This window comes from Rattus norvegicus, chromosome 1 (assembly GCF_036323735.1).
Source record: "Rattus norvegicus strain BN/NHsdMcwi chromosome 1, GRCr8, whole genome shotgun sequence".
NCBI lineage: Eukaryota > Metazoa > Chordata > Mammalia > Rodentia > Muridae > Rattus > Rattus norvegicus.
The window spans coordinates 206,675,540-206,701,512 of NC_086019.1; the positions used below are offsets into that span (position 1 = coordinate 206,675,540).

General features: G+C 48.5%; 1 protein-coding gene across 1 annotated transcript; it reads right to left on the reverse strand.

Annotated features, from left to right (window-relative positions):
• Positions 1-20,776: 20,776 nt before the first annotated feature.
• Positions 20,777-21,871, reverse strand: Krtap5-2 (keratin associated protein 5-2). Its single transcript, XM_039098020.1, has 2 exons — positions 21,811-21,871; positions 20,777-21,720 (listed from the first exon to the last, which is right to left on the reverse strand). The coding sequence occupies exons 1-2, from the start codon at positions 21,869-21,871 to the stop codon at positions 20,777-20,779; spliced, it is 1,005 nt and encodes a 334-aa protein (XP_038953948.1).
• Between the last annotated feature and the right edge of the window lie 4,102 nt (positions 21,872-25,973).

Sequence of the window (25,973 nt, forward strand, 5' to 3'; positions counted from 1 at the left end):
ACTTCTGTCTTAGAATTACCTTCACTGACCTGGGTCCAGTAGCATACTTGGGAGGCCAAGACAAGTGAATTATAAGTTCCAGGTCCTCTTGAGTTATAAAGTGAGTTCAAAGCTAGCCTAGGTCTTTAAGAGAGCCTACCATTCTTACAGAGGTCCTGAGTTTGGCTCTGAAATCCCACATAGCAACTGACAACCAATTCCAGGGGAATCTTGTGCCCTCTTCTGGCCTCCTAGGGAATTGCATCCATGTGGTGAACATAAACACATACAGGTACACACACATACATAAAAATAACATACTTTTTTTTTTTTTAAGTTAAGGAGGGCTAGAGCTAGAACTCAGTGGAAGACCCTGGGCTCAGTCTCTAGTACTAAAGAAGGGGAAAGGGCACAGTTCAATTTTTTCTCTCAGTGATCCACCAATTGCTCAAGAGTACTATTCAGTATCCATAATCTAGATGTTTCTGTTCACTTCTATTTTTTTTTTTTTAATTTCTTTTTTTCGGAGCTGGGGACCGAACCCAGGGCCTTGCGCTTCCTAGGCGAGCGCTCTACCACTGAGCCAAATCCCCAACCCCCTATTTTTGTTTCTAAATTGATTCTTTACTAATTCTCACAGATTTTTGTCTCAACTCATATTTTTAGGGAAATTTTGGTGAGATCCTGAGAATGTGCACATTGAGGCTACTGGATGGTACATTCTACTGATGTTGGTTAGGTCTATTTGCTTAAAGAGTAATCCAATGCAATGTTTCCCACTGATTTGGGTATAAGGAGGGATCTGGATAATCTGCTGAGTGTCACCTTCCATTTTACCTAGCTCTACCTTCCATTATTATACCTAGCTCTACCTTCCATTATTATACCTAGCTCTACCTTCCATTATTATACCTAGCTCTCTCTTTCATTATTATACCTAGCTCTATATTTCATTATTATACCTAGCTCTATCTTCCATTATTATACCTAGCTCTATCTTCCATTATTATACCTAGTGCTATCTTCTCTTTACTCCATCATTGCCTGCTTTATGGTGTTTGCAACAACATTTGGTGCAAACCATTTACAATCGCTACATCTTCTTGGTACATTATTCCCTACTTAGTATGCAGGGAGCCTCTTTGTTTATCTAATTTACCTTGAAATTTACTCTGTCAAGTTTGAGTCTAGTGATTCCTGATTGCTTTCAGATTCCAGTCTGATGGATTACCACTTCACATTCTTTCACTTTCAGTTTTTGTGTCTTTGTCACTGAGATGAGTTTCTCACAGGCAGCAAACAGGTGAGGGGTGTTTTTAAACCCAGCCATCAATCTGTGAGTGTCTTTGCTCTTCTTTCCTTCCTTTACTTTTTTCTCTTTCTTTTGGACAAGGTCTCACAATGTATTTCTGGTGGGCCTGGGACTCTCAGCTGGAACCAGGATTAAAGGCATGCACCACCATGCCCAGCTCTTTTAATTCTTTAAAGAACACAATTGACTGTGTAGCCAGGTTGGTCTGTAATTTTATATGTACCTCAGGCTGGCCTCACACTCAAGAGTGGTCAACATGCTTCAAGAAGCTGAGGGTGCTGGGGTTACAAGTGTGTACTGCAAAGACATACCTGCACTTTCTGGTTAGCGAGCTGAGACCACTTATAGGGGCAGTAATTAAAAGTGTATATCCAGTATTGTTATTTCATTTTCCTTCTGGTTGTTTTGAACATTTCCTGTTCTTTTCCTTAACCTTGACTTGATAGTTTACTTAATTGAAGTTAGATTCCTTCCTAATTTTCTGTTTATTTTTAATTAAATTATGTGTATATGTGTATTTCTGTGTTGTGTGTGTGTGTGTGTGTGTGTGTGTGTGTGTGTGTGTGTGTGTGTGTGAAGTTTCCACAGAATCCAGAAGAGGGATTTTGGATTCCCTGGACACTTGATATGGATGCTGGGAATCAGGCTCTGTTTCTCTGCAAAGCAGTATATGCTCAGGTTTTTATTACATTTATTTATTTGTGGCTGTGTGTGCACACACACATGCATGCATGTGCACATTGGTGCTATTGCATTTACATGGAGATCAGAGATCAGAGGACAAGTTGTGGGAGTTAGAGGGCTCCTTTCACCATGGAAGGCCAGGGATCAAACTCAGGTCTTCAGGTTTTGTGACAATCATCTCTACCTACTGAGCCTTCTTGCCAACCCTGCATTTTTCTTTATAGCTCTATGCTTTTAATAACCATTGACCTAATCCTTGAGCCTCTATAGTCTTCTCCCTGTTGTTTCCTTATTGAGCTCCCAACTGACCTTTCTTCTGTTTTATTCATCATTTATTTTAATCTTTCTGTTTGGTTCTTCTTTTAGAACTTCTCTCTGCTGAATTCCTCATTCATAACAAATATTATCTACTTTTGTTCAACCGCTTATTCATATGTTCTTTAAGGTCATTCATCATTTAAAAAAAAACAATCGTTAACAAAATCATTTAAAAAAAAATCTTGCCTGGTATCTTAGTTAGGGTTACTATTCCTGTGTTGAAACACCATGGCCAAAAGCAAGATGGGGAGGAAAAGGTTTGTCCGGCTTACACTCACATCATAGTCCCTTACTGAAGGAAGTCAGGACAGGGACTCAAACAGGGCAGAAACCTAGAGGCAGAAGCTGATGCAGAGGCCCTGGAGTGGTGCTGCTTACTGGCTTGCTAATCATGGCTTGCTCAGCCTGCTTTCTTGCAGAACCTAGAGCTACCAGCCAAGGACCACCAGCCAACTTGTTTTCAGTCATTGAGATGGTTGAATAGATGTTAGCTTATTATTATGGAGTGGCATTATTTGGGAGGGATTAGCAGGTGTGGTCCTGTTGGAGTAGGTGTGGCCTTGCTGGAGGAAGTGTGTCGCTGGGGTTGGGCTTTTCAGGTTTTCAGGCCCAGTGGTTCTTTCCCTGCTGCCTGCAGATCCAGTTGTAGCACTCTCAGCTGTGTCTCCAGCACCATGTCTGCCTATGTGCCACCATACTCCCCCGCATAATGGCAGTGGATTAAAAACCTCTGAACCTGTAAGCCAGCCCCAGTTAAATGCTTTCCTTTAAAAGAGTTGCTGTGGTCCTCGTGTCTCTTTACAGCAAGAGAACACTGACCAGAGCAGAAGTAGTATGCTGGTTAGTTTTATGTCAACACAAGGGGTTGGGGATTTAGCTCAGTGGTAGAGCGCTTGCCTAGGAAGCGCAAGGCCCTGGGTTCGGTCCCCAGCTCCGAAAAAAAAGAACCAAAAAAAAAAAAAAAAGATTATGTCAACACAAACTGATGACATCTGAGAGGAGGGAATATCAATTAAGAAAATGCCTCCATATGGCAGGGCTGTAGGCAAGCCTGTAGGGCATTTTTAAAGTTAGTGATTAACAGAGGAGGGCCCAGGCATTTTTGGGTGATACCATCCCTGGTCTGGTGGTTCTGGGTTCTATATGAAAGCAGAATAAGGCATAACAGGGCCCCAGACCTTAGTAGGACCCCAGGCCTTAGCATAACTGACTCCATAATTAAAGTATTATCCAGGCTCTAATACTGAGCCTGGAGACAGCACCACTTGACAAAATGAAAACAAAGACTTACCCATCACAGTCCATAGCTTTGGGAAAGTCTCTAACTGGACTAACCTTGCTTTTTTGACTTCTGTAGTTCTGCTTCTGGCTGTTTTTGTTAAATGAATGTCAACCCAGAAAATAGTTTTTGTGCTTAAAAGCTCATCCTGAGTGCAGGCCGACAGGAGCCGGATGTAGATCTCTCCTGAGAGACACAGCCAGGATACAGCAAATACAGAGGCAAATGCCAGCAGCAAACCACTGAACTGAGAACAGGACCCCCGTTGAAGGAATCAGAGAAAGGATTGGAAAAGCTTGAAGGGGCTCGAGACCCCATATGTACAACAATGTCAAGCAACCAGAGCTTCCAGGGACTAAGCCACTACCCAAAGACTATACATGGACTGACCCTGGACTCTGACCTCATAGGTAGCAATGAATATCCTAGTAAGATCACCAGTGGAAGGGGAAGCCCTTGGTCCTGCTAAGACTGAACCCCCAGTGAACGTGATTGTTGGGGGGAGGGCGGCAATGGGGGGAGGATGGGGAGGGGAACACCCATAAAGAAGGAGAGAGGGAGGGGTTAGGGGATGTTGGCCTGGAAACCGGGAAAGGGAATAACACTCGAAATGTAAATAAGAAATACTCAAGTTAATAAAAAAAATTTTTTAAAAAAATCTCATTCTGAGCAAAGTCTGGGGCTACACTGGGATCCTGAACACTCACTGTAGTTGCTGACTGACTAATAAAGATTTTCTGTTGGCTTAAACCCAGGTATGATCGGTCTTCTCTGGTGGATACCCTACAGCAGAGCAAGAAACCAGGAGGAGCCAGCTAGTAAGCAGCACCCCTCTATGACCTCCTCATCAGCCACTGCCTCTAGGCTCCTGCCCTATTTGAGATCCTGTCCTAATGCTGAACAGTGATATGGAAGTGTAAGCCAAAGAAACCCTTCCCCCATAAGCTGCTCTGGTCATGGCATTTCATCCCAGCAATGGTAACCTAACTAGGACTGAAGTTGGTACAAGGATAGTGGGGTATTGACATAAACTACCCAGTCCATTGACTATCATGGTGACCCCCACAAATGACCACAGTGACCACTATGACTGATGATCAAAATGAACTCTACAACTGACCACCATAATGACCACTGGGGCTGACCATCATAAAGAACACTACAATGACCACCACAGTGGTCACTCTGACTGACCTTCAGAGTAAACAAACTAACCAGAATAGTGATCACCATGGCTGAACATCACTGTGAACATTACAACTGACCACCATAGTTTTCACTACGATTGACCATCATGTTGACCCCTGTACCATAATAGTCACCACGGTAGCTAATCATCATATTAAAGACTACAATTAATTACCACTGCAATGACTATTACTGACAATCAGAATGAACATTACAACTGACCACTACTTGACCACTACGTCTGGCCATCATAGTGACCACTATGACCCCCACACAGACCATTATGACTATCACATGACCTACCACTAACTACCACTCTGACTGGCCATCACAGTGACCACTATGTTCACCACCACAGTGGACATTACAACTTATGTCAATTGTGACTGCTATAGCTGACCATTACAAGTGACCACAATCGTGATAGTGGCCATCCCAGCTGACTGCTCAGCTGACCACTACAGGGACCATCAGAGTGAATACTACAGCAGTCCAACAGAGTTGACCATCACAGTGACCAGACAACCATCACAACAAATATCACACCTGACCTCTGCACATGACCACCTGCCTTCCAAGCCACATCCCCATTGCCTTCTCCCATCCCCCCCATGTTTTCCAGGAAAGACTGGTCTATTCTCACCCAATGTTAGGGGACCAAGGTTCAGAAGACACATGGCATTGCTCAAGCAGCTCAGCTAGCATGATGTGGAACTCATAGCCACCCAGTTGCCCTGGTATTCAGGTGACCAGGTGCCTGCCTGTCCTTCCCGCCCTGAGAATCCTCACCTTTTCTCTTTCCCATCAATGCATCCACTGGCTGGTGCCATGGGCTCTTCCAGCTGCCTGTCATGGGTTTCTGTATTCAAACTGCACAGCCTGCTGATGATCCGAGGCCCTAACCTGGCAGCTGTGTGTGGGTGTGAGCAGTCTCCACAGCAAGGCAGGGCCTTTGCACTTGCCATTCCCTTTGCCTGGAAAGACCTATTCTCGGTTTCCCTCATAACCCCTTGGAGCAGCTAACTCACTTGGGGACCTGCCAGAGGCAGTCTGGTAATAAGGAAATTACCATACACTATAGATGAGACCTGCCTGCTATGGCATGCTGAGAAAATTATCAGGTGCGGGGAGAGGTCATCTGAGGAGAGAACATCTGACCTATCAGGAAGAGTTCTAGTGGAACAATAGGTACAAAGATCCTGAGGCAGGTCCTTTGCTAGCACATATGAAGACTGCAAGCATCTGGCTCTGAGCCAAAGGATGATGGGTTTAGGAGATGGGCTGAAGCTCCTGCGGGCAGTGCAGAGATTCCAGACTGTGCACAGTGGAGGGTAGGACATGGGTGAAATGGAAGCTGGCATATGCCAATCTGATTCTCAGTGCCACACATTGCTGAATAATGGATGGGCCCTCCCGCATCAATCAGTCATTAAGAAAATGCCTTACAGCTGGATCTTATGGAAGCATTTTCTCCATTAAGGTTGCCTCATTAAATGGCTAGCTTATGTCAAGTTGACCTAAAACTAGCCAGGGCACCTACCACTCTGTCCACTTTGGTGTCATTGGATCCAGTTACTAAAGGATTACAAACTTCGAGAAGAGTCACGTGGCCTTGTGTTTTATATTATTTGTGTTTCTGTGTTGAGATCTGTGCATCTGTTGGAATGGATCCCTCTTCCTCTTAATTTTTTTTATTGTATTGTTTTAATGTGGACAGTTGATGTCTGTGTACCATGTGTATGTCTCATGCCTGAAGAGGACAGAAGAGCCCTTTGAGTCTCCTGGGACTGGAGTTACAGACAATTGTGGACCCCATGCGGGTGCTGTGAATTGAACCCAGGTCCTCTGGAAGAGCAGTTGGTGCTCTTGACCACTGAGCCATCTCTTCCTCCCTTTTCCACTTTTAACTGAGATTGTTCTTAGTCAGCAGCATTCTTTTGAGGGTGGAGCAAGCCTCCTCCCATGGTCAATGGGGTCATATTTATGTTCTTTCTAAACATCACATGTCTTCTCGTGTGTTTGCTTCAGCAAAACATCCTCTCACCTGCGACGTTTGCTTTATCAAAGCATTTTTTTTAACCTGTCTGCTTCAACAAACCATCATATGACATAACTCAGCTTCCAAAGAAACCAGAAATTTCCACTTCAAAGCAAAGTCGGGGGTTTATGAAAAATAGAAAGACAGGTGTACTGGCTGGTTCTGCGTGTCAACTTGACACAAGCTGGAGTTATCACAGAGAAAGGAGCCTCCCTTGAGAAAATGCCTCCATAAGATCCAGCTGTAAGGCGTTTTCTCGATTAGTGATCAAGATGGAAGGACTATCCCCGGGCTGGTGGTCCTGGGTTGGATTGAAAAAGCAAGCTGAGCAAGCCAGGGGAAGCAAGCCAGTAAGCAGCACCCCTCCATGGCCTCTGCCTCCGAGTTTCTGCCCTGTGTGATTTCAGTCCTGACTTCCTTTTGTGATGAACAGCAATGTGGAAGTGTAAGCTAAATAAACCCTTTCCTCCCCAACTTGCTTCTTGGCCACGATGTTTGTGCAGGAATAGAAACGCAGACTAAGACAACAGGCATGTAGGAGAAGGAAGTGCACCCAGGCCAGGGAGATGGCTCAGTGTGCAAAGCACTTCCTGAGCAAGGACGAGAACCTGAGTCTGCATCTCCAGAGTCCATGTAAAGGGCACATGTGGTTGTTGCTGGGGTCCAGGAATCGCTTCACAAACCACATGAACACTGATCTCAGTCTGACAGGTGTAGTTTATTGAGTATACTCCCCAGGACTGGTCAACCAGGGCCATGGTCCAGATTTGGGAACTGAACTATGACCCCAAGTTAAGGTTCCACAGGGATTTTAAAGCCTGAGATCTACTGAATTATCTGTGCCAAATTATTCCACCAATCAGGATTTAGGGGTGGGGGGATTTCTTTAGGAACGTGTCTTTGTTGTTCACTTAGCCTGCTCCCATGGGTTGGGGTATTCAGCTGTGGCAGGGCACTTGCCTTGCCTAATGTTCATGTCTTGTCTACCAGAATGGGACGTGTCTAACATTCATGTCTTAACTCACCAACCAGGATGTCAGTTACTCATGTGCACGTCTCTTTTTGCCAAAGTTCCCAGGGAGGTCTTTATCTGACCACACCTCAAAAAAGGGAGTCTTATTCCGAATAGTTTCTTATATCCCTTATGTTAGGGTTCATCCCAGGGATAGCTTATACCATAAAAGCTTATACGCAGGTGCCGGAAGAGCTGCTGGGTGGCTGCTTTGGGTCCAAGCTTATTGTGGGTAACTATACAGATAGATCTGACTTCTATCATGATTGGTTTCCAAGGACACAGGCCATAATAGAATATGCAATCAGCTTGGCCTTAGAAAGGTTCCTAGTGACAGCAGAAACATGAGAAAGTTTCCTTATAGTGGCAGGCTGGCCAGGAAATGGTTACCTAAGGCCTTAATATTTTACCTAGGCCTTAACAGTAGCAAGCACCTGACATCTAAGTTCTTCCTGTGACATGTGAGGTGCAAACATGAGAATCCTCGAAATCTTACAAACCATCAAACCTGGTATACATAAACACAGAGGGACTTAAATAAGGACCAACACCTGAGGCTGCTCTCTGACCACCACATACCTGCTATGGTACCTGCAGTCATACACAAACATGGACACACACACACACACACACACACACACACACACACACACCAGAATCTGAGTGTAGCCTTCTCAGAAAGGAGTCATGATTTAGTAAAAGATATTTTAAACAGAGTCTAGGCACAAGAGTTAAGATTTGTTTGTTTATTTGTGAGTGTGATTCAATCTGGAAGATAAGCACGGGCCGGGTATGGGGATGATGGAGGGGCAGCAGTTGTGGAGGGTTCTAGTGACTAGGCTGGGGGGTGAAGAAGCTCAGTTAAATCCTCCGCTGTGTGTGGATGTGGGGGCGGGCGTCTTCTCTGAAGCAAATGGGTCATGGATTTGAGAATGGGGTGATAGGCAAGATGAGGTCTTCAGAATCTGGGACACCATGGTCATGGTCCGTAGTAGTTTCATTTCCCAGAAGGATGAATTCAGGCCTGGGAGGTGAGGCTTTGGTGTGAAGCACTGGTGCTTGAATGTGATCCAGATTGTGCGAGAGCCACTTGGAGTCTGTGGTCAGCCACTCAGATCTTACACTGGCAGCACACAGGCCCACAACAGCTGGACTGACAGCAGCAGGGCTTGCAGCAGCTGGACTGACAGCAGCAGGGCTTGCAGCAGCTGGACTGACAGCAGCAGGGCTTGCAGCAGCTGGATTGGCAGCAGCAGGGTTTGCAGCAGCTGGATTGGCAGCAGCAGGGCTTGCAGCAACTGGACTGACAGCAGCAGGGTTTGCAGCAGCTGGACTGACAGCAGGAAGACCCACAGCCTGAAGAGCAGCAGGGCTTGCAGCAGCTGGACTGACAGCAGCAGGGTTTGCAGCAGCTGGACTGACAGCAGCAGGGTTTGCAGCAGCTGGATTGACAGCAGCATCCCCCACAGGAGCCACAACCTCCCTTGCAGCCCCCACAGGAGCCACAGCCTCCCTTGCAGCCACCACAGGAGCCACAGCCTCCCTTGCAGCCCCCACAGGAGCCACAGCCTCCCTTAGAGCCCCCACAGGAGCCACAGCCTCCCTTGCAGCCCCCACAGCTGGAGCAGGAACAGACAGGCACACAGCAGCACACAGGCTTGCAGCAGCTGGAGCCGCAGCCCCCACAGCTGGAGCCACAGCCCCCACAGCTGGAGCCACAGCCTCCTGAGCAGCCACAGCAGGTCATGGTTCTGGTGTTTGGTTGAGGATGGAGTAGGTCAGAGGAGAAGGTGGAGAGGAAGGTGTGCAGATGTGGAGCCTTCTGATCCTCGGGTCTTTATATCCCTGCCCAGGTCAGGTGTGAGGCTGCACATGGTCACTTCCTGGTTCCTGCTCATGCCCTTTCTCTGAAACTGGAGTTTGTTTGTTTCCAGAGTCATGAGACTCTGGTAGTTCCAATCCAGCATCCACTGTCCTAGGTTTCTAAATTTAGCTCCTTCCCCATATTATCTTTTCCTGTTTTAGGTGAGCAAATTGGTTACAGTACTTGTATTTAAAGATGGTCATGTTTGATCATATGTCATGATGGGTCAAGGTGTGTCTCCCAGAGATCAGAGAAATATTTCTGATTTCTCTTGTAAAAGTTACCCCATTATTTAATTTTAGTGTTTCAACATTATGAATGAAAACTTGGTTAAATAAAATAGAATATTAGACAAAAAACAGTTGACCTAAGATCCTCTCCTCAGTGTCAGTATTTATGTTGGTGCACACACACACACACACACACACACACACACACACACACACACGGGCACACCCGCACATGAGCACATGTATACTAGCAACACATATGTGTGTCAGGTGTCCATCTGCCCAAATGTGCACATGTGGAACCTAGAGGTCAGGTGTGTTCCTCAACTTATCTCCATCCTTCATTTTTCATGGCAGTAGCTCTCCCTAAGCCTGGAGCTCACTAATTGGCTGTTTAGCTAGTAAGCCCCCAGGATTCACCTGTGTCTGCACTCCCCCATGTTGGAACTGCACATGTGCACTACCGTGGTTTGTTTTCTACAGTGATGGGGAGCTGAACTCAGTTCCTATTGACCCATCTCTGTGGGAGCTGTATTGGATTTGGGCCTGGTTGCTTTGTCACTGTGTGGCACAAGAAGTTTACATTCACAGAATGTTGTCAGCCTGAACACGACCCTTCTGGGTCTCCAACAAGGTTTGACCCCTGCTGAGCCCTGCCCTTGCATGTGGAAGCCTTTTGTCCCCAACTGGGAACAGTCTGGCCAGGTACTTCTCACCTGAGTCAGAATTAGGCTGGCCTTCCTGGTTATTTCCCTAATTTATTCAGGCCACATAGTCGGTCCTTTGTTACCAAAGTCTCAGCCAGGGTTCCCCACTGTGCTTGACAGATACCTGCTAAGTGGTGTTCTTTGGATATATAGTTTGGTCAATAAAGAAACCAGAAGCTCTCTTCCTCTTCTGGCCTGACACGAATAACCTGTGTGTGTGTGCTTCTTTCATCCCGCAGGCTTTCGCCCGATTCTCGGTACCGTGTAGGTGCTGGCTCCGACACATCTCCCAGTCCCACTTTAAAAAAAACAAAACAAGAATATCTTGCTGCATTGACCTATTTTCTGGGGTCATCTATGTTTCCTGTCCTGCTGCCCACTCTTGTTACAAGTCCAGTGAGGTTAACCTGAGCACTGGCCCAGTGTGAGAGCTGTGGATGCCTTATGAGTCCCTGGCATGCTCTGTAGCCTTCAGTCTTGGCTGGCAGCTGCCCTCCCTATGCATAGTCCGTGCTGTGCAGGTCTCCCAGTTGTTCCCAGCTCTCACCAGAGCAGATCGGGGGCAAGTGACTGCTTCTCTCTGCCCCAGTAGAGCTGCACTTGACCTTTGATAAATATAGTAGAATTCAGTATTTTTTTTAACACAGTTCTCTGAAGTGTGTGTATATATGTGTGTGAGTGTATGTATGTGATGGTGTGCATGTGTAGGAATGCGAGTGTGTGTGTGTGTGTGTGTGTGTGTGTGTGTGTGTGCATCTGTACTTGTATGCATGTGTATAAGAGGCCAGAGGACAACCTTGTGTTGGGAGTCATTGCTTAGACTCTTATGTTTTTTTAAAACCTAGTGTGAAGGTGAAGTTTAAGTGTCAACTTGACCCAACCTAGAATCACTTGGAAAGAGAGTCTCAATAAATATTGTCTACCTTTGACTAGCCTGTGAGCATGTTAATCAGGAATTGTCTTAATTAAGTTAATTGATTCAGTCCACTGTGGGAAGTACCATTCCCTAGGCAGAGGGTCCTGAATTGTGTAAGAATATAGAAACAGGGGTATCAGAGAGATGGCTCCCTGGTTAAGAGCTTCTGCTGCTCAGTTATGGGAACCAAAGTTTGGATCCCAGCAACCATGGAGCTGGCCTGTAACTCCAGCTCCAAGGGATCTGATGCCCTTTTCTGGCCTCTGGATGCTGTACATACACTCACATGGACACATCAATGTAGAGACACGCACAAATACAATTTAAAAAAAATCTTAGAGAAGTCAAGCTGAGCACAGGGAAGGAAGCAGGGATGGAGGAGTTAATTTCTCTCTGCTCTTGACTGTGAGTGTGATGTGACCGGTTGTTGCAAGCACTTGTCCCTGTGACTTTCCTATAGTGACAGACTGTAACCTGGAGTTATGAACTAAAATAAACCCTTTCTCTGCTAAGTCACTTGTCAAGGTATTTTGTCACAATAACAGATATGTAACTAGGTCTTACGCTAGCCTAGAACTCGATACATGACGAGTTCCTACTTGGCTGAGGTGTCTGGGCAATAAGTCCCAGGAATATGCCTGCCTCCATCTCTCCTGTGCCAGGACCACAAGCATGATGTGCCCAGCTTCTTGTTTTTGTTTATTTTCCAAACATGAATTCTGGGGATTAAACTCAGGCCCTCATTCTCATGACCCAGTAGGCTGAGCCATCGCCTAGCCCCCAAAGTTCTATTCTTTTACCATTAACTGTGTATGAAGATGTTCAGTTTCAATAATTCATTATTGATAACAGTGGTTTTAGGGTTGCTGTCAGATTTGAGGACATGCCATTTATGACTTGCATTATTCAGAAGACAGTCTCCGAAGCAAACTCAGGTTCTGTCCTTTTCAACACCTGTGACCTGAGCAGAACTCTGCAGAACGCATTGTATCATGACCACCCTGTGGCTGTCTGCCCACTTATGTGTCACAACACTGGGCACCTTGTCACCATCAATGACAGAAATTCTTTTGAAAGACTGGTTCTGGAGGGAGGGTTCAGCTGGTAAAGTGCTTATTGCACAAACAGAAGGACCAGAGTTGGATCACGAGATCTTACACAAAAAGCTGGGTTCCAAGCTCTTTGAAGGCAGAGATGGGAGAATCCCTGGGGCCTAACGGCCAGTCAAGTTGAATGTGTGGACTCCAAGCCAGTGAGAGATCCTGTCTCAAGCGCCAAATGGATGGCTCCTAAGGAAGCCCTCTGGCCTCTACATGCATGGACATATATGTCTAGCTCATCCTGTATGGCAGCCCTTGGGCTTTAAACTTTCCTCGATGTGTCCCTATCTCCAAAGTAGAAGTTGTCTCTTGTTCCTCATGGCCCCCTCCCTGTTTCTCCTCCTGGAACTCTACCTGACACCATGAACAACACTGGTGCGCATGTGCTCTCTCTGGACTTGTCTCGTTCCCTCTGATGCTGTGCTGGGCCCTGGGCCCTGGTGTGCTTTGGGTTGACTTTGCAGGGTGTTGAAAGGTCCTAAGGGAGGGGTGCAGGCCCTGCTTCACCTTGGGCATGGGTGGCTGGTGAGATAGAGGGTGTGCTTCTCACACTGGTTACTTCTCTGTGACAGAAGCAATGTGAGGGAGGAGGAGTCTATTTTGGCTCACCCTTGGAGGATGCTGTCTATCATTAGGATAGGGAAGGCCTGTTGTCAGGAACTTGAGGAAGCTGGTCACACTGCATCCAGGAAGTCAGAAGAAGGCTGTGCTCAGCTGGCTTTCTCCCTTCTACCTTTTCATTCGGTTTGGGACCCTTAATTCATGGGATGGTGCTAAGCACATTCAAGGTGGGTCTTCCCTTCTCAGCTAAGCCACTCACAAAATGCCCCCACAGACACACCAGAAGTTTGCCAAATCTCGTACTAAAAGCTCAGCAGCAACACCTCAGCTCCAAGCTAAGAATTTGTGGTCCCAGGTATGTCTTTGTCTTCTCTGGACAGGTAGATGCATCCTCTGAACCTATCCTGGCTTCAAGAACCTGGTGGGGCAGCTCTCGAGTCCATTACCTGCCATGCCTTGTCTGCAGTGCCTAGAGAAACAAGGTACAGAGAAGCTCTGGTGGCCAACACCACTGGCTCTGCCTACCTCTGTCCTCATCCTGCCCGCCCTCCCGCTTTGGCCTGACTAGCAGATTGCTTTCCAGAGAAGAGGCAATGGGACCTACATCAAAGGCTGACATGGTCACAGACACCTTTCAGAATTTTATGGCCAGAGCTCGGCTTGGGTCCCTTGTCAGTTTACAGGCTCACCTGTCTGTTGGGTCATCCTTTGGATGGCACTATCCTGTAGAAGACCTGGGGTACACTGCCCTCCTCTATACAGACTCCTGAGTTTCCACATGTCTCAGCTTGAGACTGCTCCTTGTCCTTGGGCAAAGGGCGGCTCCAGACGAGGTTCACCTATGAGTTGGGGGTAAGGGCGGAGGCAACCACCAAGCTGTAATCCTGACTCAGGAGCTTCTACCACAGAGACTGGTCTGAGAGCCACTGTCTGAACACACCAGATGGGTGTGCAAGTGCACACATACATATACACCACACACACACACACACACCACCCCCATGTATACACATGCATATACACACAGAGCTATACATACATGCATGTACATATACTCACACATTCATTTATTTATACACAGATGCATGCACACGCATACATGTACATACACACATGTATGCACACACACACACACACACACACACACACACACACACACACACACACACAGCCCTGTCTGGCATATGAGTGTCCTGACCCTAGCCTGAAAAGGAGTGGTGAGTAAGCCTCATGTGTTTCTGCATGGAAGTGGTCAGAGAAGGCCTGGCATAGTGCGTGTGTGGATGCCAGAAGGCAGCTTGCAGGAGTTGGTTCTTTCCACCACATTGGTCTTGATGGCCACCAACTCAGGTCATCAGGCTTGGCAGCAGGTGCCTTGACTCACTGAGCTTTCTCATCAGCTTCTTTATGGGTTTTATTAAGACATTACAGTATAAATTCCTTTAAACTTAAAATAAGCCAGAAATTGCTTACTGAAACAATGTGTTTTGTAGTATTTATGCAAAACATTACCGAGGGTCAGTGACCTGAGTCATTTTTCAATCCCCTCCCTGTTTTTCCTAGCCCAGTGTAAATTGACCCTGAAAACTATGACAGAGAGAGTCCCCTTGATGGATAGCCTCAGGCCCTCCCAAGGCGGAGCTGGCTGGGACTCCAACGAAACTCTAGAGGGTGAGGTAGCCAGTCCAGGCACTCATTAGGAACCACCCCCCAGCGCGCGCGCGCACACACACACACACACACACACACACACACACACACACACACAGAGGCAGTGATAGGGAAGGAATGTTTTCCCACAATTCATTGCCAAAAGGGAGTGAAGGCAGAGCTCAAGAGGGGAGATCTGGTTTGGGATCGGTGAGCCATGGGAATTTAGCAGTACATGCTCTTTCCGTGTGTGGGACAACGTAGACTCCCCAACAGGGCCTGGGGCACAATTCTGTAGGGAACGCTTGCAGCCAGCATGGCAGTACGGCAGTCGGAATGTGGTGCTTCTCAGTCAGAGCACAGAAATGAAGCTGGGACACTACTGGGGGAGGCGGTGCTTCATTAACCCGGGAGCTGGGATCCACCCTCTCTGCAACGTCTGCTGAATGCTCCCCGTCCTTCATCTGTCGGGTCACCGTGGTCCTAATCCCACACGAATCACCTGGGCATATCGGCTGTCGCCATGTGAGAACTGGCATCGTGTAACCCATGGTGTTGGCTGAGAGGTCCACTGCACGACAGTGGCAGGTCCTCTGTCTTCTCTGAACAGCTCAGGGGGTGCAGCCCAGAATGGCCACCAGCACCCAAGAAGATCCTTTGTTTTCTAGAGGCTTCCATTCACATAAAGTCAAGTCCGCGGCTTTGTACAAAAGAGGGACTTCTAGGATGAGTTCACATGGAGCAGAGTGAATTTTATTTTTAAAAGATTTGTAGCACAAATTTAGGCGTGGGGATGAATAGAAAGTGAGGCATTCAGGGAGAGACTAGCACACACACAAGCGCATGGGGCCAGGCTCCTGCAGGGCAAGAGTCCACTTCACCGTCTTAACAATAGTCAAATAAAAGACCCCTTTGGGTTTTGAAGTTCTTAACTTTAAAAGGCTGCTGAAGACTTGAAATGGGATCTCACGGTGCTCCTGTCAGGGCGGGGCTGTGAAGGGTCCTGGAGGCTGTAAAAGGTTGTGCAGAACTTAGGTTCTTTTTCTGTAAACAAAGGCAGGTAGTCTTTGTGAGAGTTTCAGAAAATACCTGGGGAAGAGGTGAATCCACACTCCAGTCACATCTGCTCAGTCTCATAAGCTGGGTTTACTGGCATTTTAATTCCAATTCGAAGGTGTCTCTAGGTAAAAAGAACACCAGTTTCGAAGCCAGGCCAGGGCCCCATACTGCTTTCATGGTGTGCCCTGGATTCAGGAGGCCCACAGGAGGAGACACCTGAGGGAGGGGTATGGAGACAATGAATTTAAAGAGACTAAGGAAAGAATCGTATTGGAAACAGACTGTGCGAGGAGAGTGTTTATTGCAGACCCTGAAGGTAGGTGATGGGAGCAGCTCTCGAGGGGCCACATGAAGAAGACGAAATGCATACAGAGGATCCCAGAAACAGAAGTGACGTAGAAAAAAAAGACAATGTCTTTAGGAACATGTAGGTCTGATGATGAGTGGTGGGGGACATCACTCTCACACAGTCTAGGAATGCTGGTCCCCGTTTCAACAATGCCATTTCCACTGGACTCCAGATATCAGCAGGACAGAGAGATGGACATTGGTCTTTGTCCGGAGCAGCTAGGAGCATGTGTCAGAGCCTCAGATCTTGCACTGGCAGCACACAGGGACATAGCTGGAATGACAGTAGGAAGACCCACAGCCTGAAGAGTACCAGGGCTGGCAGCAGCTGGACTGACAGCAACAAGACTTGTAGCCCCCACAGGACCCACAGCCCCCCTTGTAGCCCCCACAGGACCCACAGCCCCCCTTGCAGCCCCCACAGGAGCCACAGCCTCCTTTGCTGCCCCCACAGCTGAAGCAGGAACAGACAGGCACACAGCAGCACACAGGCTTGCAGCAGCAGGAGCCACAGCCCCCACAGCTGGAGCCACAGCCCCCACAGCTGGAGCCACAGCCCCCACAGCTGGAGCCACAGTCCCCACAGCTGGAGCCACAGCCCCCACAGCTGGAGCCACAGTCCCCACAGCTGGAGCCACAGCCCCCACAGCTGGAGCCACAGCCTCCTGAGCAGCCACAGCAGGTCATGGTTCTGGTGTTTGGTTGAGGATGGAGTAGGTCAGAGGAGAAGGTGGAGAGGAAGGTGTGCAGATGTGGAGCCTCCTGAGCCTGGGTCTTTATATCCCTGCCCAGGTCAGGTGGGAGGCTGCATATGTTACTTCCTGATTCCTACTTGTGCCACCTTTTTTTTTTTTTTGGAGCTGGGGACTGAACCCAGGACCTTGCGCTTGCTGGGCAAGCGCTCTACCACTGAGCTAAATCCCCAATCCCTTGTGCCACTTTTTAAGAGAAAAATTGGAAGGATTTTAAAGAATTTTAAAGCAAACACAACATCCATGAAGAATCTTCGGTCATGTTTCACATTTTCCCAGTTTCCCCTGTCATTTTCTGGGTGGACTGAGTTATTTCCATCTCCCAGACAGAAGCAGAACCCTAGGACCTCTGGTCATTACCCTGTCATGACCCAGCAAGTCCCTAAGGAACCTAAGTGTGCTATAGCATGTGGAGCAAGGGGCAGGAGCCCCAGCGGGGCGGAGGCAGGAGGAGCTAAGGGAGACAGAGGAGGTGTCCACTCCTGCTCCTGTATTCACTCCTGGTTAGACCCCTGGTGGCTCAGACTTTGTGTCGTGAAGGTGTATCAAGGAGGAAGCCACCACATGAGGGAATGTATGTTTTTTTCATGGCCCCAAGATGTCCACTGTGTCAAGAACCTTCATATACCAGCTCCTATTGGCCAATTAGAAGCCAGGTGTTTCCTCAAGGGCTCAGTTTCCTCTTTGGTGAAGAAGGGCTCAGGTCTGTGAGCTGGCTTCTGTGTAGGTTGGAGCGTTGTGTTCTCGAGACCCTCAGCCTTCTGCCTTACGGTCCAGAGGAAGGAAGTCCCAGAGCAGCCTGTTTCTCTCTCAGTCTAACAGTCTTCACTGGAGGTCCCTGTGGAGTCTCTACATAGAACCCAGGACCACCCCTCTAAGTCCCTTGACTTAATTCTGGCCACACCCACTCTATCCTTGGTGACCTAGATCATACCTTTGGCCTCTGCTGCTCTGGTTCCTGTCATCCTGTGACAACTGGCAGACTTATGGGAAAGAGTGAACCCATGGCTGTTGAGGATGCTAGCCCCTCCCTCATGGACCATGGGTGGGGAAGGTGAGTTCCGTGCACTGCCAGCTGGGGAGGAAAGTCTTACAGGACAGAGTGCCAAGAGGTGGGACTGTTGTTCCCTTAGGACAGGACACCTTCACGGGCATGACATGGGTTAGCTATCCAATTTTGCAGTTCTCCATGGCCACCCCCACAGTCTTCAGATGCATCCCCCAGATGCTTACCAGTGAACACCGGGAATCCCACGCCATTCCTTCAAAAGAGAGTGAAGCTCCTCCTAGGCCCACCTTCAGCTGGGCCATCTCTCCAGCCCACCATGTGAGTTCTTAGGCGATGTGTATCTTTAGCTCTTTTTGGTAAACACCCAAGAGTTGATCACCAGGTTCTGAAGTTACGTTCTGAACTTAGCACTTGGAAAGAGTCCAGTTGCCTGTTAAAGTGGCTTGTCTAGCTTTTCGTCCTCATCAGCCATGCACAAGGCTCTGACTGCTCCTTGACAATGCTTGACCTCTTTCCGTTTGGCCAGCAGTCATCTGAGGAGGTGAGAACAAGCCTCCCTCTGTGGTTTTGATGTGCATTGCTCTGACGACTGAGAGTTTGGAGTACCTGTGTGGATTACCTGTCTGTTGCTGTGATTACACTCATGACCAAGGCAACTTTACAGAAGGAACAGTTTATTTGGACTCACAGTTCCAGAGGGACAGGAGTCTATCAAGATGCAGAGGCAAGGCAGCAGGCTGGAGCAGAGAGCCTAGTGCTCCCATCTTGAATCACAAGCAATAGAGAGAGCAAGCTAGGATTGAAGCTATATTATTTATTTTTTTTGGGGGGGTAGAATTTGCTTCCCCCCCCCATCTTTATTAAATTGGGTATTTCTTATTTACATTTCAAATGTTATTCCCTTTCCTGGTTTCCATGCCAGCATCCCCCTAATCCTTCCCCCTCCCCTTCTTTATGGTTGTTCCCCTCCCCACCCTCCCCTCATTACCACCCTCCCCACAACAATCACGTTCACTAGGTGTTCAGTCTTAGCAAGACTAAGGGCTTCCCCTTCCACTGGTGCTCTTACTAGGATATTCATTGCTACCTATGAGGTTGGAGCCCAGGGTTAGTCCATGTATAGTCTTTGGGTAGTGGCTTAGTCCCTGGAAGCTCTGGTTGCTTGACATTGTTGTACTTTTGGGGTCTCGAGCCCCTTCAAGCTCTTCAAGTCCTTTCTCTGATTCCTTCAACGGGAGTCCTATTCTCAGTTCAGTGGTTTGCTGCTGGCATTCGCCTCTGTATTTGCTGTATTCTGGCTGTGTCTCTCAGGAGAGATCTACATCCAGTTCCTGTTGGCCTGCACTTCTTTGCTTCATCCATCTTGTCTAATTGGGTGGCTGTATATGCATGGGTCACATGTGGGGCAGGCTCTGAATGGGTGTTCCTTCAGTCTCTGTTCTAAACTTTGCCTCCCTATTCCCTCCCAATGGTATTCTTGTTCCCCTTTTAAAGAAGGAGTGAAGCATTCACATTTTGATCATCCGTCTTGAGTTTCGTTTGTTCTAGGCATCTAGGGTAATTCAAGCATTTGGGCTAATATCCACTTATCAATGAGCGCATACCATGTGTGTTTTTCTGTGATTGGGTTACCTCACTCAGGATGATATTTTCCAGTTCCATCCATTTGCCTATGAATTTCATAAAGTCATTGTTTTTGATAGCTGAGTAATATTCCAACCTCAAAGTCCAAGTGTTCAGGAGGCAAAACCAGGCAGACCTCTGTGAATTTGAGGCTAGCCTTGTATATCAGTGAGTTCCAGGACAGTCAGGGTTACACAGAGAAAAAGCAAAGCAAACCAAAAGAAACAACAACAACAAAAAAACACAAACACCAACAACCCCCCACACACATACTATCAAACCTCAAAGTTGCCCAGTAGTGTACTTCCTCCAGTAAGACCACACCTCCTAAGCCTCCCAAAACAGTGCCATCAAATGGGAAACAAACATTCAAACATCTGAGCACACAGGGGACAGTTTCCTTCAAACTGCCACAGAACCTCCCCAGATCTCACTCTCCACTTTTCTCTGATGTGACACAGTTTCATGTTTGCTTCCCTTAGCCTCTCCGCAAAGAGGGTGTGCTCAGTCCTACTTCATGTCTTGGGTCTGATCCTCATTCCTGTGCACCATGAGCACACAGACTGATTAGACCCCTTACTCAACACAGTCCTACATAAAGGACTCCGCCCACTGATAGACTTACCTCTGTTGGTGAAAGTCAGCACCCCTGATCCTATTCTGATGCCCTTCACACTTAGGAACTGTGCCTTCTCTATACATTGACTCAGTCCATGTGCACCACACATCATAACATGTGTTATGCATGGTGATAGCTTGGTGTGGATGGCATCCACCTATTAGGGAAGGGGATATGGGGAAGATGATCACTTTAACAATGAGACAACACTCTGAGACAGAGGATAGTGGGGAGAGGATTTATTGAATAGATCTTGGATACATTTCAGAACTTCACAGACTCATTGTGATGCTGGAAAAGCCTGCGTAGACATAGTAGGGAATGTGGGAAAGAGAGGTTAAAGAATGTGGGGACTAAGTTACAACCTGAACCTTTCAGGGAAGCATCAGGGCAGTGATTTGTTCCTTCCCATCAAGGACTGGAGAAGGACGCCTTGAACCTGAGGAGGAACATCACTGTTACCCCACGGCTTCCAAAGAAGACAGGCTTCAGAAGTAAAGGAATAGTAGACGTGCTTCCTGGAAACTCTCAGATCTTACACTGGCAGCACACAGGGGCACAGCAGCTGGACTGACTGCAGCAGGGCTTGCAGCAGCTGGACTGACAGCAGCTGGACTGGCAGCCCCCACAGGAGCCACAGCCCCCACAGGAGCCACAGCCTCCCTTGCAGCCTCCACAGGAGCCACAGCCCCCACAGGAGCCACAGCCTCCCTTGCAGCCTCCACAGGAGCCACAGCCTCCCTTACAGCCTCCACAGGAGCCACAGCCTCCCTTGCAGCCTCCACAGGAACCACAGCCCCCACAGGAGCCACAGCCTCCCTTGCAGCCCCCACAGGAGCCACAGCCTCCCTTGCAGCCTCCACAGGAGCCACAGCCCCCACAGGAGCCACAGCCTCCCTTGCAGCCTCCACAGGAGCCACAGCCTCCCTTACAGCCTCCACAGGAGCCACAGCCTCCCTTGCAGCCTCCACAGGAACCACAGCCCCCACAGGAGCCACAGCCTCCCTTGCAGCCCCCACAGGAGCCACAGCCTCCCTTGCAGCCTCCACAGGAGCCACAGCCCCCACAGGAGCCACAGCCTCCCTTGCAGCCTCCACAGGAGCCACAGCCTCCACAGGAGCCACAGCCTCCCTTGCAGCCTCCACAGGAGCCACAGCCTCCCTTACAGCCTCCACAGGAGCCACAGCCTCCCTTGCAGCCTCCACAGGAACCACAGCCCCCACAGGAGCCACAGCCTCCCTTGCAGCCCCCACAGGAGCCACAGCCTCCCTTGCAGCCTCCACAGGAGCCACAGCCCCCACAGGAGCCACAGCCTCCCTTGCAGCCTCCACAGGAGCCACAGCCTCCCTTACAGCCTCCACAGGAGCCACAGCCCCCACAGGAGCCACAGCCTCCCTTGCAGCCCCCACAGCTGGAACAAGAACAGACAGGCACACAGCAGCACACAGGCTTGCAGCAGCAGGAGCCACAGCCCCCACAGCTGGAGCCACAGCCCCCACAGCTGGAGCCACAGCCCCCACAGCTGGAGCCACAGCCCCCACAGCTGGAGCCACAGCCCCCACAGCTGGAGCCACAGCCCCCACAGCTGGAGCCACAGCCTCCTGAACAGCCACAGCAGGTCATGGTTCTGGTATTGGTTTGAGGGAGGAGTAGATCAGAGGAGCAGATGGAGAGGGAAGATGTGTAGATTGGAGGCTCCTGAGCCTGGGGCTTTTATATCCCTGCTCAGGTCAGCTGGGAGGCTGCATGTGCTCACTTCCTAATTCCTGTTTGTGTTATTTCCCCCAGGGAAATCTTGTTTGTTTTCATTTGCCATTCTTGATAGAATTTCCTGGAAATGGCCTCCAAAATGGAAGTTCAAGTTTTTCTCAGACTTCTCTTGGCAGAAGGCAACCTGACAGGTGCCATGTTGTACAGATAGTGCCCAGGCTGTCAGCTCCCAGCATCCACCCTTGCTGGGGCAGGACCTCCACCTGGATGCTGGCAGGCTGTCTTACTCCAGGATGGAGTGGTGTCCTTGTACTATACTCCAAGCTCACGTTTTCCTCCCAGCTGAAGGAGCTGAACACAGCCTGATCACCCACACATGCTTCCGTGTGTGTCCCCTGTTGACCCAGTCCTCTTTATCCAGCTGTCACTCTCTTGACAGGAGCACATGTAGAGGGACATGCCTGTTCTACTTCTGAGACCTAGGGAGGCCAGGTATAAACAAATGACCAAACCCTGGGCTAATGAAACAACAGAATTATATTCTTCCCCTATCCTGGAGGCCAGAAGTGAAATGCCAAGGTGTCGATAATGCTATATTTCAAGTCTTTTCTGGTTTCTGGTGGTTCCAGGCTTCCCTTGGTATCCCTTTGTGTCTCACTTAGGATTCTTGTTGCTGTGAAGAGACACCATGACTGAGGCAACTCTTATAGAGGAAAAATATTTAGTTGGGGCTGGCTTACAGTTCAGAGGTCTCGTCCATCATTGTCATGGCAGGAAACACAGAGGTATGTGGGCTGATACGGTGCTGAGAAGGAGCTAGTGTTCTACATCTTGATCTGCAGGAAGCAGCAGGTGGCTATGTCACACTGGTCACACTTGAGCATATGTGAGACCTTAAAGCCCACCTACAGCCTGCCATCCTTCCCTCAACAAAGCCAGGCCCATCCTTGAAGGCTATACCTTCTAATAGCGCCATTCCTTTTGGTCTAAGCATTTAAACAGACAAGCCTATGGGGGCCACCCATTCAAACCACCATTCCTTATGGCTGTACCCCTCCAACCTCTGACTCATGTTCTCTGCATCCTGTCACCTACGGCTCTGGTCTTTGGACCACCTCACTCTCTTCACCGGTAAAAGCATCCTATTTTCAATAGGATCTGCTGTGTAACTGTCAGGTCTAATTTTATGCTAACTTGAAACAAAGGAGCTAACGCTGATTAAGAAAATGCCTTCGTAAGATCCAGTTGTAGGGCATTTTCTTAGTGATTGATGTGGGAGGGCACAGCCTATGATGGGTGGTGCCATCCCTGGGATGTTGGACCTGGCTTTTATAATATGCAGACCAAGCAAGCCATGATGAATAAGCCAGTAAGCAGAACCCCGCCAGCGCATGTCTACCAGCTCACATGTCTAGGTTCCAGCTCTGCTTGAGTTCCCGTCGTCCTGACTTCCTTCAGTGAGGACTGTGAGGTGGGAGTGTAAGCTAAATAAGCCCTTTCCTCCCCATCTTGCTTTTGCTCCTACTTTCTCATCACAGTGATAATATCTCTAAGTAGGAAAGTGCCTATGTCTTCCGAAGGGAAATACTTCTTCCTGGAGGGAGGAGGAGGACACAGAGGCTCATGAAGTTAGCATTTACGCAGTCCTTCTTTAAGGTCATGTACAAGGTAAAAACGGCCGAGGAGAGGAGACACTCTCGCAGGCCAAGTTGCCTGCGTGTTGTACAGAGGCTCTAGCTAGGCCTGCTGGGTCTGCTGGACCTGCTGGGCCTGCTGGGTCTGCTGGGCCTGCTGGGCCTGCTGGACCTGCTGGACCTGCTGGGCTTGCTGGGCCTGCTGGGCCTGCTGGGCCTGCTGGGTCTGCTGGGCTTGCTGGGTCTGCTGGGCTTGCTGGGCCTGCTGGGCCTGCTGGACCTGCTGGACCTGCTGGTGCTCTGGCTGTCCAGCCTTTCTCATCATAAAATGAAGTGTTTCCCCGTCTCTGGAGGTCACCAAGTCTAGTCCGTACTCACAGAAGAAACTAGAATGGCTGCCTTCACTAGGCGGCACAAGGGATTCGATGTATGGGTGCACATCACCACAATAAAGACTGCAGTGGAGCAGTGGAAGGGGCGAGATTTCCTGTTTATGCAAATAAGCCATTTTCCTTTAGACTTCAACTTACTAATTTTTCGAGGAGTAGTTCTTCTCTGCAACTGCCACTGCTGTGGTATTCTGTTTTAAAATTTAAAAATTTTAATTATGTGTGTGTGTGTGTGTGTGTGTGTGTGTGTGTGTGTGTGTGTGTGTGTGTGTTTGTGTGTGTGTTTGTGTGTGCACAGGAATGCAGCGCATTTTGGAGGCCAGATTTGGAGGGTGTTGCTCTCCGGGAGCTGGAGTTAGAGGCAGCTGTGAGCTTCCTGAGATCGGTGCTGGGAAGTGAACTGAGAGCCTCTGGAAGAGCAGCAAGCATCTTTCACTGCCGAGCTGTCTCTTCGGCCTTATGATTAGTATTACTGTAACTCATTATTATTAAATTGTGTGCCACGTTTACATGAGTGTAGTTGCACAGAGAGTCCACAAGAGGGCATCAGATCTCCGGAAACTAGACTTAAACAATTGATTTCGAGACTTCTGACATGGGTGCTGGGAACTGAACTTGGGTTCTCTGCAAGAGCAGTAAGCACTCTTAACTACTAAGCCGTGTCTCCCTCCCTGGGTTCCAAAGACACGAGCACACTTTCCTTCTTCCTTCTGCAACTCTTTGGAACTCAATGTTCAGAGGATGAGTCTGGAAGTTCCCCTCCTATTCAATTTTCTGAAAAGGTTAGAAATTATTGGTAAACTCACTAAAACCACTCTGTTACATTTTTGGAAACATTTTACTTAGAAAACTGATTTCAGCTGGACTCAGAAGGCAGAGAGGCAGGCAGATATTCGAGCTAGCCTGGTCTACAGAGTGAGTTCTGGGACAGCTAGGGCTACACACAGAAAATGTGTCCCAAAAATCAAAACAAACCAACCATCCAAATAAACAAACATCTAAGCATCCAATTTCTTTGTTTTTTTTTATTCTTCAAAAACAATTTTTTACTGGAAATATATTCTTTCATACAACACACCCTGACCACAGTTTTTACCCCCTACACCCATTTCAGCAACCCCTCCCCATTCCCCCTCTCCTCCAGATCTGCCACCCACCCATTTCCTGAGCAGGTCTCCAAGAGACCACAGCCAAACAGGAGTATGCAAATAGGAACAAGCAAATGCTCTAATATTGAGAACAGACAAGGCAACCCAATAAGAGGAAAAGAGTCCCAAGAACAGGCAAAAGAGTCAGAGACACACCTGCTCCATTGCTAGGCGTCCCACAGAACAGCAAGCTAAGAGCAGGCAAGGAAGGGCAGAGACACATCTTCACACAGAGCTTATAAACATTATCTCTACATCCGCCAATCTCCTAGGAGAAGTGACCTGATGGAGAGCTCCAATTTAGAGTCCCTCTCACCATAACATCTGGCTGTGGGTCTCTGTACTCACTGCCATCCGCCACAGGAGGAAACCTCTCTGATGATGACTGGACAAGGCACCGCAATGCCCCTAACCCGTTCTCCCCCTCTATGAGTGTTTTTTTTTCCCAGTCATGTTTGGTTCTATTCTAGGTCTCTAGGCTATCGGATTTCAAGTTCCTAGTCATCCAGGCAGTATATGGCGTGGGCTCCTTTCATGCAGCGGGCCTCAAGTTAAACCAAACATCAGTTGCCCACTCCCACAAGTTCTGGGCCACCGTTGCCCCCAGCACACTTTGCAGGCAGGACAGATTGTAGGCCAAGGGTTTTGTGGCTGTGTTGGTGTGGTGGTTTGAGTAAACTTCATGTATTTGGAATGCTTGGCCCATAGGGAATGACACTATTAGGAGGTGTGGCCTTGTTGGAGGAATTGTGTCACTGTGAGGGTGGGCTTTGGGGTCTCCTATGCTCAAGCTATGCCCAGTGTGGCATGCGGTCTCTTTCCATTTCCTGTGGATTAAGATGTA